At 37.0% G+C, this 17,267-nt stretch overlaps 1 protein-coding gene across 3 annotated transcripts; it reads right to left on the bottom strand.

Moving 5' to 3' along the window:
• Positions 1–2,307: 2,307 nt before the first annotated feature.
• Positions 2,308–10,005, bottom strand: TAF9B (TATA-box binding protein associated factor 9b). Of its 3 annotated transcripts, XM_004777097.3 has the most exons (7): positions 9,887–10,005; positions 9,174–9,255; positions 8,733–8,869; positions 8,523–8,657; positions 7,426–7,501; positions 4,643–4,753; positions 2,308–3,775 (listed from the first exon to the last, which is right to left on the bottom strand). In XM_004777097.3, the coding sequence occupies exons 1-7, from the start codon at positions 9,935–9,937 to the stop codon at positions 3,615–3,617; spliced, it is 753 nt and encodes a 250-aa protein (XP_004777154.1). In that variant the 5' UTR covers positions 9,938–10,005; the 3' UTR covers positions 2,308–3,614. The 3 variants fall into 3 exon arrangements, with proteins under 3 accessions (XP_004777154.1, XP_004777155.1, XP_004777156.1); XM_004777098.3 differs by lacking the exon at positions 4,643–4,753; XM_004777099.3 differs by lacking the exon at positions 8,523–8,657.
• Positions 10,006–17,267: the final 7,262 nt, after the last annotated feature.

Below are 17,267 nucleotides of genomic sequence, written 5' to 3'. Positions count from 1 at the left end.
TTAAACAAAACCATTCTGAAGGCTTGAATTTTTTTTTAAAAAAATTCATTAATACTATCCCCATAATTATAGATAATTTAAAAATGTACCCTGTTTCTGCATACCCCTAATGGTACACTATACCCTGGTATGAGAAGCAGGAATTCTAGTCTGTTCTTTTTAGAGAAGGCCAAGAGGTGCTACCCATAGGTCTGGCAAATTAATGTTGCAGCCTGGCTAGAACTAGAGCATACTAATGATCAACTTTCTTCCCCTACCGGTTAGCTTTCCCCCAATATTTTATTACTTCATATGTACAAAGGGATTAAAAGAATTGTATAAATACCATAAACCTGCCAAGTCATTCATCCATCTCTGATTGTACCTTTTAATACTTTCTCGTAGACTCTGCTTCTAGGATCATTCCCCATTTATTTGGGTTATTAATTGAGAAAACAAATGGGGAAACACAACATTTGAATACCTGTGATACGCCTAGGAAATCTAAGAAAGCTTTTATGTCTGAAGGAATTTACAACCTTCACAACCTAGTTGACAAAGATAACATATAACAACTTGTGAGTACGTGAACTAGAATAGTAAAAGGATGTGCTTCCTGATTTAATACAGAATTAAGAATTATTGATAAAATACTGCAGAGACTTAGGCAGGCATAAGTGTAGCAGATTCAGTTTTAACCTCCAGCTAATAGATGTGTATGACTGTACAGAGAAATTGCAGTCTTTGTGTCATGACTAATTCAGTCTGTTAAGCTCAGTGTTCCCTATTTCCCTTGTTTTCCTTTTTATGTCCAAAACTTCCCTCTAGCACATGATACAAATGTCAGAAAGGGGTATAAAATGAGAAGACACCGTTCTCCTACCTCACTCCCCTAGCACCAGTTTCCCTCTTTAGAAACAGGTACTATAAGACTGGTTTCCCTCAGTCTAGGGCTCCATAATGCATATAAAAACATTTCCATGTATGCATATACATAATGAATTTAAAAATATATATGGCAGTATATTATACACTGCTTTGTACCTGCTGTTCTAATTAGTGTTGTCTTTCCTAACTCTTGAGTACTTCCCTTCACTCTGGACTCCTTAGAATCAGTGTCCATTATGTTTTCTCTTTTCCCAACATACTGGCTGTATTCCTATATTCATAATCAGATAAAAGACACTTGTTTCCTACTTGTAAAAGTAAGAACATGGGACCACAATGTCCTTCACACATTTACTATCAGGACCTCTTTAAAAAAATTCCACCTGAAAGCTAGAGGACAAGAATGGCCTTGAGTCATTCTAGAAGCTATTTTAGGTAGACATAATTAGGGAAGTGAGTTCTGCAAGATAAAGCAGTCTTCGTTTGAAGACTGGCTGACCTAGCAAGTGCCTCAGTTACGTGTATAGATTCTTACCAAAGACAGCATGTATGTTTTTAACAGATTTAACCCATACTCATTTTACTTCGCTTTATTGTGAGTCACATGCTGCTTCCAAATAAAGGCAGGCAATTCCCTGATTTACAATTTAAGTCACCCATTAAATCTTAATTGCTTTTGGGACCTTCAAGTTACTGGATCTTACTCATTTTCCTTGAATCCCTTAAATCAAAAATGAAAGATAAATGGTAAGTTCAACTTTTTATTAATAATCTCGGAACAAATACATTAACAATTTCTTCGAGTTACAAACCACTTTACAGTTCTGAAGGGAATTTTCACATATACCAATTAAAACCTCACAACATCCCTGTGAGGTAGGCAAGGTCAGTGTTGTTTCCCTATTATTGAGAACGAGGCTCAGAGGTGAAGTAAGGTCACACAGTTGGTAAATGATGGAGCCAGGAGTAGAACCTAGGCTTTTTGACATGCTGCTTCCCTGAGAACATTCAAGTAATGATACTCTATGCTATATAATGAATATTTTTCTCCTATGATGATAAGATCTGTTTTTGTAAGTTTGATAACACCTTTTTCCTACTATCCAAAAAAACTCAAACTGTGATATGACATGTGTTTTCTGTCACTGGACTCTTTCAGTGTGTCAAGCACCATTCCAGTTTGAAACATTCTTGGTGTTTTAAGTTTTGAGGATCCTTGGCTGTAAGTTCTAAATTGCGATATGATATGAAAATTTTTTTAGAAAATTCTGCAAAAGTAATTTCCTATATTGAATGTCAAACTTACTTAAAAACAAGAACCCTGTTTGGGGCGCCTGGGTGGCTCAGTGTGTTAAGCCGCTGCCTTCGGCTCAGGTCATGATCTCAGGGTCCTGGGATCGAGTCCCGCATCGGGCTCTCTGCTCAGCAGGGAGCCTGCTTCCTTCTCTCTCTCTCTCTCTGCCTGCCTCTCAGTGTACTTGTAATTTCTCTCTGTCAAATAAATAAATAAAATCTTTAAAAAAAACAAAAAAAAACCAAGAACCCTGTTTATATTTTTGAAAGCTTTGTAGTCTTTCCCACTAAGATGTTTATATGTGTACACATGGAAAATAGGGAAAGGTATTTAGCAACATTACTGGGAAGCCTACGCATAGCACACCTAAGTGCAGGTCACATTACATTGACTTGTTTTTGTTGTTGGCCTTCTAGAGGAAGGAAAACCATTATAGAACTTTCAGATCTGCTCCCATCTCATATATGATATCCTCAGCAACAAGCTAGAAAAATGAATTATACCAATAGAAGGGTTCAAGTAGTAGTGATCGTAGCATATATGTATGTGGTAGAAAGGAAGAAAAAAACTTGCTCTTCAGTGGTTTTTGCCTAGGTCCAGTGTAATTATACTTATCAAGGCAGATTTTAAGCTATAGCATCATCTTTGCTAAATTCAGAAATGTTAACTTTAGAAACATGAAATAGAATTACAGACTTGGAATATAAGATAAACTGTAACTGACCCCAAACTACGTGTTAAAGGCAGAGTAAAGCTCAGCATAAAAGGCAATGGATAAAACTCAACTCCTCTGGTATAAAGAGAAAAACAGTAAAGGCATGTAAAGCAGGTTTTAAAAATAGGAAAATGACACTGAGCTGTATAACTACCATCTGAAATTACACTTTTAAAACTCCAGTTTTAGCCTTCTGAGAGTATTGGGAGAAACTTAAGCCTCTGGGGAAGAGGTGGTACAGAAAATGAATGGGATCTAGAAATGGGGTTGAGGACATGGGAGGTTAGGGAACACCAAGAAACAAATACTCCAAATGAATATAAAACCCCTTCAAAATCCATCCTTTCCAAAAAAAAAAAAATTTCAGTCAAAAAAGTTGGTGAAAACAAAAATTATGACTATTTTACCCTATAAGAGAAAGTAGTATTTAAATGTGTATTAGAAATTATGCTGTTAAAAGACTAGTCCACTGATCAGGCTGTAGAAACTGAAAACAATCAAACATTAATCAAAATACTAAGAAACAATTTTTTTTTACTTGAGTCCTAATGAGAAAACACTGGTATGGTTACCTAAGATATCTAACAATTTAAAAAAATTAACAGTTTAAGCTAATAGGAAAAATAAATCTACATTTAAGTTTTCTAAGATAAAACTTGAGAAGGTAGAGAATACTCTAGTTTAGTACAGTGGGCTCCAAACCAATTACACTTCTGAAATATATCTTGATTGTACTCTCTACATAGTATCATTATCATCATCATCTTCATGTTTTCTCTTCAATGGGTTTGATTCATTGGGCATGTTCTGTGATGAAACCATGTTGGTAATAAGAATATTTTTGGGCCCAATTATTGAAGGATTAATCAGAACATTCTGAACTGCAGTTGTTGCAGGAACTGTAAACAGGAGAAAACACTCTCAAACTGAATCACCCAAAATCAGAAATATGGTAATTAGTAGTCAACAAGGCTAACTATAATTCTGATAAACAATTTTAATAGCATGAATTGCAACCACATCATAGAAACTTGGGTATTTATGCTGCATTAAAAGTTGAATAAAGTTTTTTTAGTACTTGAAAGTACTTAAACTAGTATCTAGACACATTAAGAAGTTTTTTTTTAACTACCTAAAATTTTAGTTAGTACTTAGCCATGAGAAGCAGTGCCTGGGACTCACCATGGAACATACTAAAGGCACACATATTCAGGGTCAGTTATCACATTTCCCTTAATATGCCAATATTTTATGTAAGTCGTTTACTATGTATAGTTAGGTGTTATAAGATAGAAAATGAAATACATGCAGTAAAAACTACTAGTAACAGTTCTACTTATATATTACTCCAACTTTATTCCTTCCATGAAGTGAGTAAAGGTATAATTTTTGTCTGGTGTACACTATATTATTTTCTTGAGCTTTAACCTTAAGTGCTTTTCCCTGCAGATGTCTTATATTTGTGGACCCCAGCTTATTTTAATTCAGTGTTCTTTGAGAATCTGATGGTCATACTGAATACTGTTCCCCTCCCAAAACATTATATATATGTAAAATTTCATACAATTTTAGTAGTGGGCTCATTGACCCTTTTGAAGAACCCTGATGTGGAACATGACTGCCATCTTCTGGGATGCAATTAAAACAACTCTTGCTGTAGGAATACAAACTGTTCTAGAGTCACAAGTTACTCTCAAATTTTAAAATAAAAAAACACTTAGAAAAGAACCACTTTCAAATCCCCCCATGCATGCCCATCATGTTACCTGATTTGACAGGTGTGGACTGAGAGGGTGGAATCTGCACTGTATATCTTTGGCTTGTCACTGACACTGGAGGTACGGCTTTATTTGGGACAGACGCTGTTTGCGGGGTTGCTGTGGTTGTAATTAACAGACCATGTTAGTTACATGACTTCCGTTATATGGGTTTATATTCTGCACTCCTTAGCTTATTAGAAACTACCTTCAAAGTACAGGGAACTGATGAAAGGTGAGAAAAAAAATCCAAAATAAGCAAAGTACAAGCTCAATAAATTAGATGCTAAAAGTTCAGGATAGCATAGTGGTAAAGAATGTAGGCTCTGGAGCCTACCTACTTGAGTTTGAATCTGGGCTTTATCACCTACTAGCTGGATATCTTTGGGAAAGTTACTTAATCTTTTAGTACTTAAGTTTTCTCACCTGTCAAATGGGATAACAGTTACTTGGATTGTTGTGAAAATTAAATAATTAAAATAATTTCTGTAAAGCTCTTAAAACAGCATCTGACACTGAATTTTAGCTGTATGAAGTTGTGAAATTAAGTGTCTAAGCTGGCAGAATAAAGACCCAAGTTTGGTATTTATTATGTTAAATGGCACTTTTAATCTCTGTCTTTTATGAGAATTAGAAGATGTCTACTAGGCTTGTGAAGCTAAATCAACATATATCTAACAAAAAGCTATCAAATATACCCACTTGTGGTACCCATGTGGGTATCAAGTATTTTTTTAAGCAAAAAGGGATGTTGGAGATAATTTAGTCCACTCCCCCATCTTAATTCTACCCATTATTCCAGGTACAACTCAGATACCACCCTATTTTATATAATACTCTTGATTTGCTCAGAAGTCATTGCCTGCCTCTGTAATTCCCTTGTCATAGAAGCCTTTATCAGTATCTTACCCTGTTCACTAAATTACAAGCCTTGGCTGACACTTTTTTATCCACAGAGCTTATGGTTTTTGTTCCTTAACTCCTAATAGGCACACAACAAATTTTTGCTTAATGAATGAATTCTGCAAGACTCAAAGACATACACAGACATCATAGCTCTCTTAAAAAATGCATTTATGGAAACATGTCTGTTCCTAGTTTTTCCTTTGGGGATACAGGCTTTCCATACATCCCTTTCCCCTGGAACCAGCAGTCTACCCAGGGAAGAGCTGCCGAAAAAAAGTACAACTATCCTTCCTAGGGACAAAGAGAAAACCTAAATGGGGGAAGAAAGCTCACAGGTACCCAGGAATCTGGCTTTAGTGCTTTCTCTCCGCAGCTCAGTAGGTGAAGGCCTTACTCTAACATATCTTCATTCCTAGGCACGTTTTCTGACGCATTAAGGGTCAGTTCAAAGAATTACATCAAGGTTAGTGAAACAATACTCTATATTTTGTCAAGGAATTCACAATAGGTAGATGATTTCTTGGTTTATCACAAGGATTTGTTAACATTAAGTAAGTATGGACTTTCATCTTTAAAATTGAACACAGCAGATGCTCAGATCTCGAATGCTTTATAAAATTCATTTTTTAAAGTTTAAAACTAGTATTTTTAATGCTAGATTTCTGCAGCTCCCTCATTATAGATTTAAAAAAATCTCAAATATGCATAGTAAATGTCTAACTGGGATAAAAATCACAACTGACAACTAAAATTGGTTTACTTGTCAACATGTGTAATGGTTTACCACAGCCTAGAGTTTAAAAAAAAAAGTATTTGATGAAGTAGTATGAATCTGCAGATAAACAGTATATGACCAAAAAGTCACACAGATTATATATGCAAATTTTTGTCCACAAAGATAACATGCGGGTAAATTATAAGTGTACAACTAATACTATATACCAGGTTGGTTTTAGAATGTTGACATGAGAATATGAAGAGATTTTCTACACACTGCAAAAAATCAAATGCTGCTTACATTAGAGCTATATGACATCTGTAGGACTCAAGTTGTAAGCCAAAAGAGCCAAAAAAAAAAAAAAAAATAACCCCAAACAAAACAAAACAGGTCAAAGAGAAGGATTCTTTCTGAAAATACTTTGATTATGAAAGAAATCTGGCAGGAATATAGGACCAAAAAAAGTCAGGAAATCTAAATCCATTTTGTTTTCCTTATTCCCTGAACAATAACATTTAAAAAAACCCCATAATGGTTTCTAAATACCATTCTCCATTAAAAGGAACCAAGGCTCTTAGGAGAAGTGGCTGATAGGGTTGGGGTAAAGAAAATTAAGGGGAGCTTAGAGCATCTTGTGCCAGGAAACAAGAAATACTCAAAAGAATGATGGAGACCTGTCACAAAGGGCACAGGAGACAGCTTGAAGGGGCAATATAGTTGATAATCTTTTGAAAAAATTAGTATTAAAAACTGATATTTTTCTTTGAAATACTTAAGCTTTTTGTACATTTTAAACTTTTTTTTGGTTGCATTCTCTTGCCAGCTTACTCAAATTAATTTCTCAAAACAAGCAGGCTATTGCCATGAGTGTTTGGAAACGATTTGTATAGAAGGCAGAAAAAAACACAGCTTAAACGGTTTTTGGTACCTAGTTTATACCAACAACAATGCTGGGTAATGTCTAATTCTGTACTCATTTGGGATAAGATACTCCTTGTGGCTTTCTAATAAAAATACATATTTATAGTTTTACTAGAGGACGAGTAAATGGATCAATGTCAACACACTTTTGGGAATTTCTGACTCAGCTTTTGACTTGGATTATAATTCAAAATCAAGTGCTGAAGCACTTCACCAGGCAGAAAAGGCATTTCCTTCTCTCACTTACCTACAGTAGGAGTGGAAGGTCTGCTACTAACAGCACCAACACTTAACCGCGGTACTAGTCTTCCCTGGTTAGGTCCCTAGGGGATTTAAAAAACTACTTTTAATGTTTAGATCTGACCCCTAAACTTAACAGGAATGAAGTTAAGATTGTTGATGTGAGTTATTAATGGATAACCCTTGGCAAGAATGTCCTGTTTTTGTTCCATTAGTGTTCTAAATCCAACATTTAAACTAGGGTCTTCACAAACATCTATATTTCTACAGAAACATGGATATGAGCACACAAACATAAAATTTTTTATAGTATTTAGGTTTAGGGTAGAGTCTTACTTGGGGATGATAGCTAATCTCCTTCATGATTTTTAATCTTAACTAGTTAATATCTTAACCTAAAAAGAAAGATACTCTCTTAGGGCAGAATGTCAGACAACAAAGGCAGCTAGCTGAATTTTGGGAAAACCTTTTCATTGGTGGGAGAGCCTTAGGTCATATTTCAGAAAGCGAGTCCAATTCCTCATGGTATACCATTTACTCTGTTACCAGGTGACACAAACAACTGAAAAATATATAAATACTGGGAGTTAAGTAAGATTGTGCAGTTCCTAATGACAGGTGCCAAGAGGTTATGATGGGTTTCTTGGGTCTGATGTACAGTGTGAATAAATGCTTGCTTGCAGCTCTTAGCCTTTTTCAATCAATGAAGCACTTTTTTATTAATATTTTTCTTTGTAATGTAACATTACAATGTTACTCCTAACAGGCACACAACATAAATACTGGGAGTTAATGAGACCTGGGAATCAGTCCCAGATTTGCCACTAATTCCATAGGTGAATTGAGGATTAGTTCCCTGATGGGAAAATTAATTGTTGAGTTAGATGAACACTAAAGTTCCTTTTCGCTCTAAAAATCTTGCACCTTGTATTTTAACAAAGTAGCTAATTGCAGACATGGTATTTTCAAGGCTATACATGTAAAAAATCCTAGTAAATCATCTGAGTCTTTAACCCACTAATCCATCTACAGGACTATGCATTTTACAAATTCCCCTAACACATATAACCTTTTAAAAAAACTAAGCTGACCAGAAATTCTTACCTTTTTAATTAAGGACTTCAGCCTGTAGTTTGGAGCTGTTAAGCAGTACCTGTCAGGTGGCAGTCTGGGTCCTGCATATGGCTTAATCAGTGGTAAAGGGGTTTGATTTTTCTGCCTTGCAATATCGAGTAAAAACTAAAAAAAAAGTCCTTATTAGAACTACAATTTAAGAAATTTTATGTAAAATGAACTTCAAATAAGTTTGCTCACATCTCTTGGAGGAGGAGAAGTAAAAGATTGATCAGCCCGACACTGGATTGCCAGTCTCACATCATCTGCATCAACATTAGGTTTCTTAGCATGGCTTGAATAAATTTTTGCATCATCCAGAATTGTAGTCACATATCCTTTAAGAACAAAACACAATGAAGCATTAAAACAGCTTAATATTTAAGGTCACTTTTCTTAACGGGAGGTTCTACTGACTTCTAGAAAGTTTATGAATTTTGCTTCTAGTATCTAATTGTCCTATCTACATGGCCAATTTTAAACAGCATGGTATAAATAACACTGTCCCCTTAGCTTGAGCTCTCTTACTGCTTTAGGCTGCATTCTGTGATACTGTTCAAGCAATTTAGTTGAAAATGTTCTTAAGATAAAACAGTGTTTTCAAATTCACAAGTTAGGCAAATTTTTGTTTTGTTAACTTACGGAAAGCAAATTCCAACATTTGATTTATAACCCTTGGTTCATACTCCGTAATTCCCATATCCTTCAGGATTTGTGCCATCACCTGTGGATTCGAATAAAAACGCCAGATGCATAATCTAGGTACTGGAAATCAAGACTGGACCAAAGGTAGTATTTATGATAAAAGTTCTCCCTTCTCTGGGCTCCAGACTTTTACTCATATACTTTTCCTCTCCAGTGTCAGGGTCACACCAAAAGCCGTCCTAACTAACCTCTGCTGAAAACTTTATTTTTTGGCGGGGGGGGGGTAGGGTGGGGTGGGGCGGGGGCAGAGAGAACAAAAAGGCCCGGGTTGGCTTTCCCCAAGAAAAGAGAGGGGAGGCTACAGCTGGTTGTCATATTCCGATGCAGCGATGGGGGAAGCTCGCAGCAGAATACTAGGCGCGAGAGTCAGGGCTCTCAGACCTGGCGAGACGACAAAGCGTTTGGGGCCCAAGGCCCAGGAGACAAAGCAGGGTGGCTGGACTAAACACTCCCGCGGGCCTTAAGCCACCCCCTAAGCGGGTCTGCCGGGGTTGCGGGAGAAGTGCCCCGGGGTCTAGGGCACCCCCGTATCCCACTCCTTCTGGTCGCCCCGATTGGGCTGAAGCGGGCACGTGAGCCCGTCCTGAAGCCCTCCGCCAGACCCTAGCCGCGCCTAGCTTCCTGCCCTGCCTCTCATCCTTCGCACTTACCAAGGCATCTCTCGGAGCGTTCTTAGGAGGCGCCATCTTGCCGGACTCCATGTTATCCTGCCCCTCGTCATCCGGGGAGAGAGGGCTTCTCTCGGGCTCCTCGCTCAGGCTCCACCCCTGCAGGGTGTGGAAGGCGGGGTTACAGCGCCGGGCCAGCAGGCTGCTACTTTGAAGCTGCTACTCAACGGGGTGGAGTTTGAGGGTAGCAGGGCTATCAGTGGAGCGCGGGCTCAGGAGGATTGGAATGGACAGGTGAGTCTTCCCTGAGGAACTCTCGGCCAACACTTGGAAGAGCCAAGAAGCTCATTTTTCTAGAGTAGTTCTCCGGGAAAATGTACCAAATGGGTCACCTTTGTCTTTTCTGGGACCCCTCCTCACACCATCGCTGCTGCTACTCTGGCCTTTTCCATTTCCCTGCAATGCCCGCAGGGGCTCCCTCCACCTGCCCCTGTGATAGGGTTGCGGGGGGGGGGGGGCACCCAGTTAAATTTGTCAGATCCACGACGAATACATTTTTCCTAAAGTCTATCTCTAGTATTACATGGGCTATACTTATCTACAAAATTATTTGTGGTTGATCTCACATTTAAGTTTAACTTGGCGTTCTGTATTTTTCTTCAATAATCTGGCAACTCTACCGTATAGCCTGCTCTCCACACAGCAGGCCTTTGGTAAGCTCTCATTATACTCGAAGCCCTGCTATCGCCTCCCATTTCATACTGATGAAAAGCTTAAAGCCTTTGTGGGCCTGCAAGATTCTCTGCTAGAGCCTCTCCAGCCTTGTCCCTTGGCCCTGAGTAGTTTCCTTTCTGTCCCTGCTGAGGCCCTCCAAGGGCTGTCACTTTGCCTCACAGATGCCCTCCTCTCCCCAGTCTCCACACAATAACCCGAGTGAACAACAACAACAACAACAAACGTACATCAGTTAAGCATCTCTGGCTTAAAGTGTCTCTTAAAGTATTCTTTCTTATTCCTCCACAATCCACCAATGCCCTAGTGTTCTCCATCCCAGGAAGAAGCTCTCTGAGCTACCCAGACCAGAAACAGCAGTTATCCATGTTATGCAGACCCCCTCCCCGCAATCCACACTTATTCTATAGCAGGTCTAATCAGAGCCACCTCCCAAAGTCGCTCCATGTCAGTCTGTTCCTCCACATCCTCATTCAGTGCTACCACGTGAACAGTCCAAACCAACAGCCATACTCATGCAAGACTATAGAAATAGGTCCTCGTAATAGGGCTAGCCTACATTCTTCACACAACCAAAGGGATCTCTTAGTCGTAAATCACATAATTACATTCCTTTCTTTAAAACCTTCTAATGGCTTCCTTCACAAAACAAATTTGTACTGATTTCAGGGGGTTAGCAGACCCTTCAGTTTTGGGCACCAGCTTACCTCATCAGGCTTATCTGAATCAGTCATCCACCAGGCAGCCATCTTCAATTTTGGGCAGCAGCCCCAAGAACCACGTGTTCTTTAACACATTGTTTCCATTGGGAACCCTGAACCCTGAACCTTCCTGCAAACACCTTTCTCAGCTCACTTTGAGCAATTACTGTGTAAGACTAATAATGATTTTCTCCCTTTGGACTAGGTAGTACATGTACAAGGTACAAAGTTCTAAAAAATACATTTAGAAAATAAGAAAAAGAAACCCCCTCTGGCTTATTCCACCCACTAATTTATCTTTCATAGAAGGCACCACAGTTTACCAGTATCTTGTTTATGTAATTTACAAATACCACCTTTTTTATATTTTGTTCCCCCATTCAAATGGTACTATACTGTTGGGGTGACCAACCTTTAGAGTGCCAACAAAGGACACAGCTATACTAGATGAAAAGACCTATAATATGTAATAAGTAATTGTGCAGAAGTGTTAATACTTTAAATAAAAATATGAAAATAAATGTTTACTTAAAACTGTGTTTTTCTGTATTATTTTTCTGTTACATGCTATTATTTAAACAAAACAGTAGGACTAGTTAACAGTTAAACAATTAGTATGAATAGTAGGACTAAGTACTTCGTACATTTCTATCCTGTTACAGCAATTTAGTTCTTGAATATTTAAATTTTATAATTTTAATGTATATTCTTAGTATATATAAACGTAAGACTTTTAAAAAGGAGAATGTAAATACAATATATATGATGATTTAGACATATCTGTAGCCCATATTTAGTGAAAAATAACAACAAAATGTTTTTTTTTTGACTCCATGGTACAGTAGGATATTTTTACTCTTTATGTTTCTTTTCCAGTAATATTTCTCTGAACTGCCTGCAGCCATTAGGACATCCTTGTTTTCTTTTATGTAGTGGTAAAACTGCATATAGTCTAACATAATATTCACTTTGATATGCATCTCTTATTGAGCCCACATTAGACTGATTCTTGGTGTCAGTCCAGTGTGGTGCCATAAACCTAAACGACCTTTCAAAAAAAAGTGTTTGAAAATGTAATATTCCTCAGCAGTACTTACTAGCAATAGCAGGTTTTTACATATGTAGGAGTTAGTTTTCAGTTCTCCAGAAATGTCTATTCACTTAGTACTAGAGGCTGGTCTTGGTAGACCAGCTATTTGTCAGTCAGTTAGGCCCTTTACATCTATACATTCATCCTATGGGCTGTCCATAACTAATATGTTCACCATTTTTTAACATTCCAAAGCACATTAGATGTCATCATAAATTAAACCTTTTTTTAACCCCCTCAGGGAAAAAGGTTTTCAAGCACAGAGGTAATTTCAACTTACAAATTTTTTTTTTTTTAAAGATTTTATTTATTTGTCAGAGACAGAGGGAGAGAGAGAGAGCGAGCACAGGCAGACAGATAGGCAGGCAGAGGCAGAGGGAGAAGCAGGCTCTCTGCCGAGCAAGGAGCCTGATGTGGGACTTGATCCCGGGACCCTGGGATCATGACCTGAGCCGAAGGCAGCTGCTTAACCAACTGAGCCACCCAGGCGTCCCTCAACTTACAAAATTGAAGTTAGATTCCAAGTAAGTTAAAATTTTAGTAAAGAAATGAGAGTCCTGTTGAACTTGAGTGCCTTTCTGGTGAGTTTTTGTTGTTGTTCTGAAGTAGTCTTATTTCCAAAAACTCAGTCTTTTTTTTTTTTTTCCTGTATGAGTTTGTTGTAGCCTACACATAACATCAGGCAGCTTGGACGCAGTTAGTTCTTTTCAAGTCTCCATATGGCCTCTGAATTCAAAGATTACCAAGCAGTTTTAGAGAGACAGCATATACATCTCTGTTTCTCTGTAATCCTTTCAACATTCTCATCCTCAGTAAATTAAAGGACATTTTCCTTGTCCCACATTTTGAAAGCAAGTTTACAGCAGGCCAACATTTTTAACACATTTTCTATGGCCAGTAACAATAATAAGCATCATGTAAGGCACATGTTTTATGGAGAGTATTCCTTCCATTTCAGTACAGTAAAAAAGTCTCATTAGGTGCTTTTATGTATTTTGAGAGAACTTAAAAGTGGACAAAACATCATTATGAAAGCTTCAATAGCCCAGGTAAGAAATCATGTTCCTTTTTTTTTGTTCCTTTTTTTTAAAGCAGTATTGTGTACAAGATGTATGTACACTTAGCAGATAAGATCTTTTCATTTTCTTTGGTACAAAGTTTATAGACTGAATGGAATATGTCAAACTTTACATCTATGCTTGAATATAAACATAGATGAGAAAAATAGAGTTTGCAATTGGACAAGATATCAATATTCTTTTGGTTTGGGGCACCTAAGTGGCTCAGTCAGTTGAGCATCCGACTTTTGAGTTCAGCTTTGGCCCTGATTTTGGGGTTGTGAGATCAAGCCCTGCATTGGGCTCTCTGCATTGGATGGGGAGCCTGCTTAAGATTGTCTTTCTCCCTCTTCCTCTCTTCCTCCCCCCACCTAGAAATATTCTTTAGTTTTTTATAGTATTCTAAAAATTAAGGTATAGTTGACATACAATATAAGTTTCAGGTACACAATGTAGTGATTAGATATTTTTATACATTATGAAATGATCAACATGACAAATCTAGTTACCATCTGTTACCATACATAGTTATTACAATGTTATTGGCTATATTCCCTATGCTGTACTTTACATCCCAGTTACTTATTTTGTGCTGGAAGTTTGTACCTCTTAATCTTCACCTATTTTACTCATCCCTCCCAATCCTTCCCCTTTGGCAACCACCAATTTGTTCTCTGTATTTATGAGTCTGTTTCTGTTTCTTTTTTTTAAAAAAATAATATATGTAAGGGCGCCTGGGTGGCTCAGTGGGTTAAGCCGCTGCCTTCGGCTCAGGTCATGATCTCAGGGTCCTGGGATTGAGTCCCGCATCGGGCTCTCTGCTCAGCGGGGAGCCTGCTTCCTCCTCTCTCTCTCTCTCTGCCTGCCTCTCAGTGTACTTGTGATTTCTCTCTGTCAAATAAATAAATAAAATCTTTAAAAAAAATAATATATGTAAGTGAAATTATATGGTAATTGTCTTTCTCTGTTTTAGTTTACTTAGCATAATACTCTATGTAAGTGAAATTATATGGTAATTGTCTTTCTCTGTCTTAGTTTACTTAGCATAATACTCTTTAGGTCTGTCCATGTTGTCACAAATGGCAAGACTTCACTCTTATTTATGGCTGAATAATAGTCTGTTGTGTATATATACACTACATCTTCTTTGTCCATTTATCTATTGATGAACATTAGATTGCTTCCATATCATGGCTACCATAAATAATGCTTCAATAAACATAGAGACACATACATCTTTTTGAATTAGTGTTTTTGTTTTCTTTGGATAAATACCCAGAAGTGGAATTGGTGGCTCATATGATATTTCTATGTTTAATTTTTTGAGGAAACTGTTTTCCCCTTGGTATATATTTTTTTAATATGATTGTTTTTTGCCACTGAGTTGTATGAATTCTTACCTTTTAAAGATTTATTTATTTCAGAGAGAAAGGGAAAGAAAATATCTCAAGCAGACTCCCCACTGAGTGCAGAGCCTGATGCAGGGCTCAATCTCATGACCTTGAGATCATAAGTTGAGCTGAAACCAAGAATTAGACACTTAACCAACTGCACCACCCAGGAGTCTTGGTTTGTATGAATTCTTTATAGATTTTGTATATCAACCCATTATCAGATATGTCATTGGCAGGTATCTTTTCCCATTTAGCAGATTGCCTTTGTTCTATTGATGGCTTCTTTTGCCATGCCAAAACTTTTTAGTTTGATCTAGTACCAGTTGTTTATTTTTGCTTTTTTTTTCACTTTGCCTGAAGAGATAGATCCAGAAAAATAATGCCAAGACTAATGTCCAAGAGTTTACTGCCTGTATTTTATTTTAGGAGTTTATGGTTTCAAGTTCTTTAATCTATTTTGTTTATATTTGTATATGGTGTAAAAAGTGGTCTACTTTCATTCTTTTGCCTGTTGTTGTCTGGTTTTCTCAACACCATTTATTGAAAAGAGATGGTCTTTTCCCTACTGTAAATTCTTGCCTCTTTTGTCATTGAATTTTGACCATAAGTGGGTCTTTTCTTGGGTTCTCTATTTTACTTCATTGATCCATGTATCTGTTTTTGTGCCAGTGTCATACTGTTTTGAATACTATAAGCTTTGTAGTATAGTTTGAAATCTGGGAGCTTGATACATCCAGCTTTGTCGCCCCACCCCATGTCAAGATTGCTTTGGCTCTTCGGGGTCTTTTTTGGTTACATACAAATATTAGGATGATTTGCTCTAGCTCTGTGAAAAATTCTCTTGTTATTTTGATAGGGATTGCATTAGATCTGTAGATTGCTTTGGGTAGTATGGACATTTTAACAATAATGGTTCTTCCAGTTCATGAGCATTCTTTTTATTGTCATCAATTTCTTTTATCAATGTTTTACCTCTTTCATCTCTTTGGTTATGTTTATTCCTAGGTATCTTGTTATTTTGGGTGCAGTTGTACATGGGATTGTTTTCTTAATTTCTTGTTCTGCAGCTTCATTATTGGTGTATAGAAATGCAATAGATTTCTGTACATTGATTTCATATTCTGCAAATTTACTGAATTTGTGTATCAGTTCTAGCAGGTTTTTGGTAGAGTCTTCCAGGTTTCCTATATATAGTATCATGTCATCTGCAAATAGTGCAAGTTTTCTTCTTTCTTACTGATTTAGATGCCTTTTATTTCTTATTGTCTGATAGCTGTGACTAGGACTTCCAGTACTTTGTTGAATAAAAGTGGTGAGAGTGGATATCCTTATCTGGTTCCTGACCTTAGTGAAAGGCTCTCAGTTTTTCCCCATTGAGGATGATACTAGCTGTGGGTTTTTCATATATGGCCTTTATTATACTGAAGTAAGTTCCCTCTAAACCTACTTTGTTGAGGGTTTGTATCAGGAATGGATGTTGTACTTTGTCAAATGCTTTTTTCCTATCTGTTGATGATCATATGATCATATGGTTCTTCTCCTTTCTTTTAGTGATGTGATATATCATGTTGATTGATTTGCAAATATTGAATCTACCTACAATCCACGAATAAGTCTTATTTGATTGTGGTGAATGATCTTTTTAATGTACTGTTGAATTCATCTTGCTAGTATTTTGTTGAGAATTTTTGCATCCATGTTCATCAGGAATATTGGCCTGTACATTTTTTTAGTCGTGTCTTTATTTGGTTTTGGTATCATGATGATGCTGGCCTCATGGAATGAATTTGGCAGTTTTTGTTCCTTTTGCATTTTTTGGAATAGTTTGAGAAGAATAGGTATTATGGCTTCTTGAAATGTGTGGTAGAATTTGCCTGTGAAGCCATCTTTTTGTTTGTTGGGGTTTTTTTTTTTTTTTTTGATTACTGATTCAATTTCTTTGCTGATTGTTGGTCTGTTCAAATTTTCTGTTTCTTCCTGTTTCAGTTTTGGTAGTTTATGTTTCTAGGAGTTTATCCATTTTTTCCAGGTTGTCCAATTTGTTGGCATATAGTTTTTCATAATAATCTCTTATGATTGTGTTTCTGTGGTATTATTTCTTCTCTTTAATTTGTGATTTACTTGAATCTTTCTTTTTTTTCTTGTTACATCTGTCTAGAGGCTTATGTATTTTATTGATTTTTTTCTTCAGAGAACCAGCTGCTTGTTTTCTTTGATCAACAGATCAAATTGTTCTTTTAGTTTCTATGTTGTTTATTTCTGCTCTAATCTTTATTATTTCCTTCCTTCAGCTGGTTTTAGGATACCTTTGTTGCTCTTTTTCTAGCCTCCTTAGGTTGTGTATTTGAGATTTTTCTTGCTTCTTGAGGTAGGTCTGTAATGCTGTATACTTCCTTATGACTGTTTTTACTGTATCCCAAAAGTTTTGGACCATTGTGTTTGGACCAT

The sequence above is a fragment of the Mustela putorius genome, unplaced genomic scaffold (genome assembly GCF_011764305.1).
Source record: "Mustela putorius furo isolate JIRA1106 unplaced genomic scaffold, ASM1176430v1.1 tig00003862_pilon_pilon_pilon, whole genome shotgun sequence".
NCBI classification, from domain to species: domain Eukaryota; kingdom Metazoa; phylum Chordata; class Mammalia; order Carnivora; family Mustelidae; genus Mustela; species Mustela putorius.
This window is presented reverse-complemented; position numbering and strand designations above follow the sequence as displayed.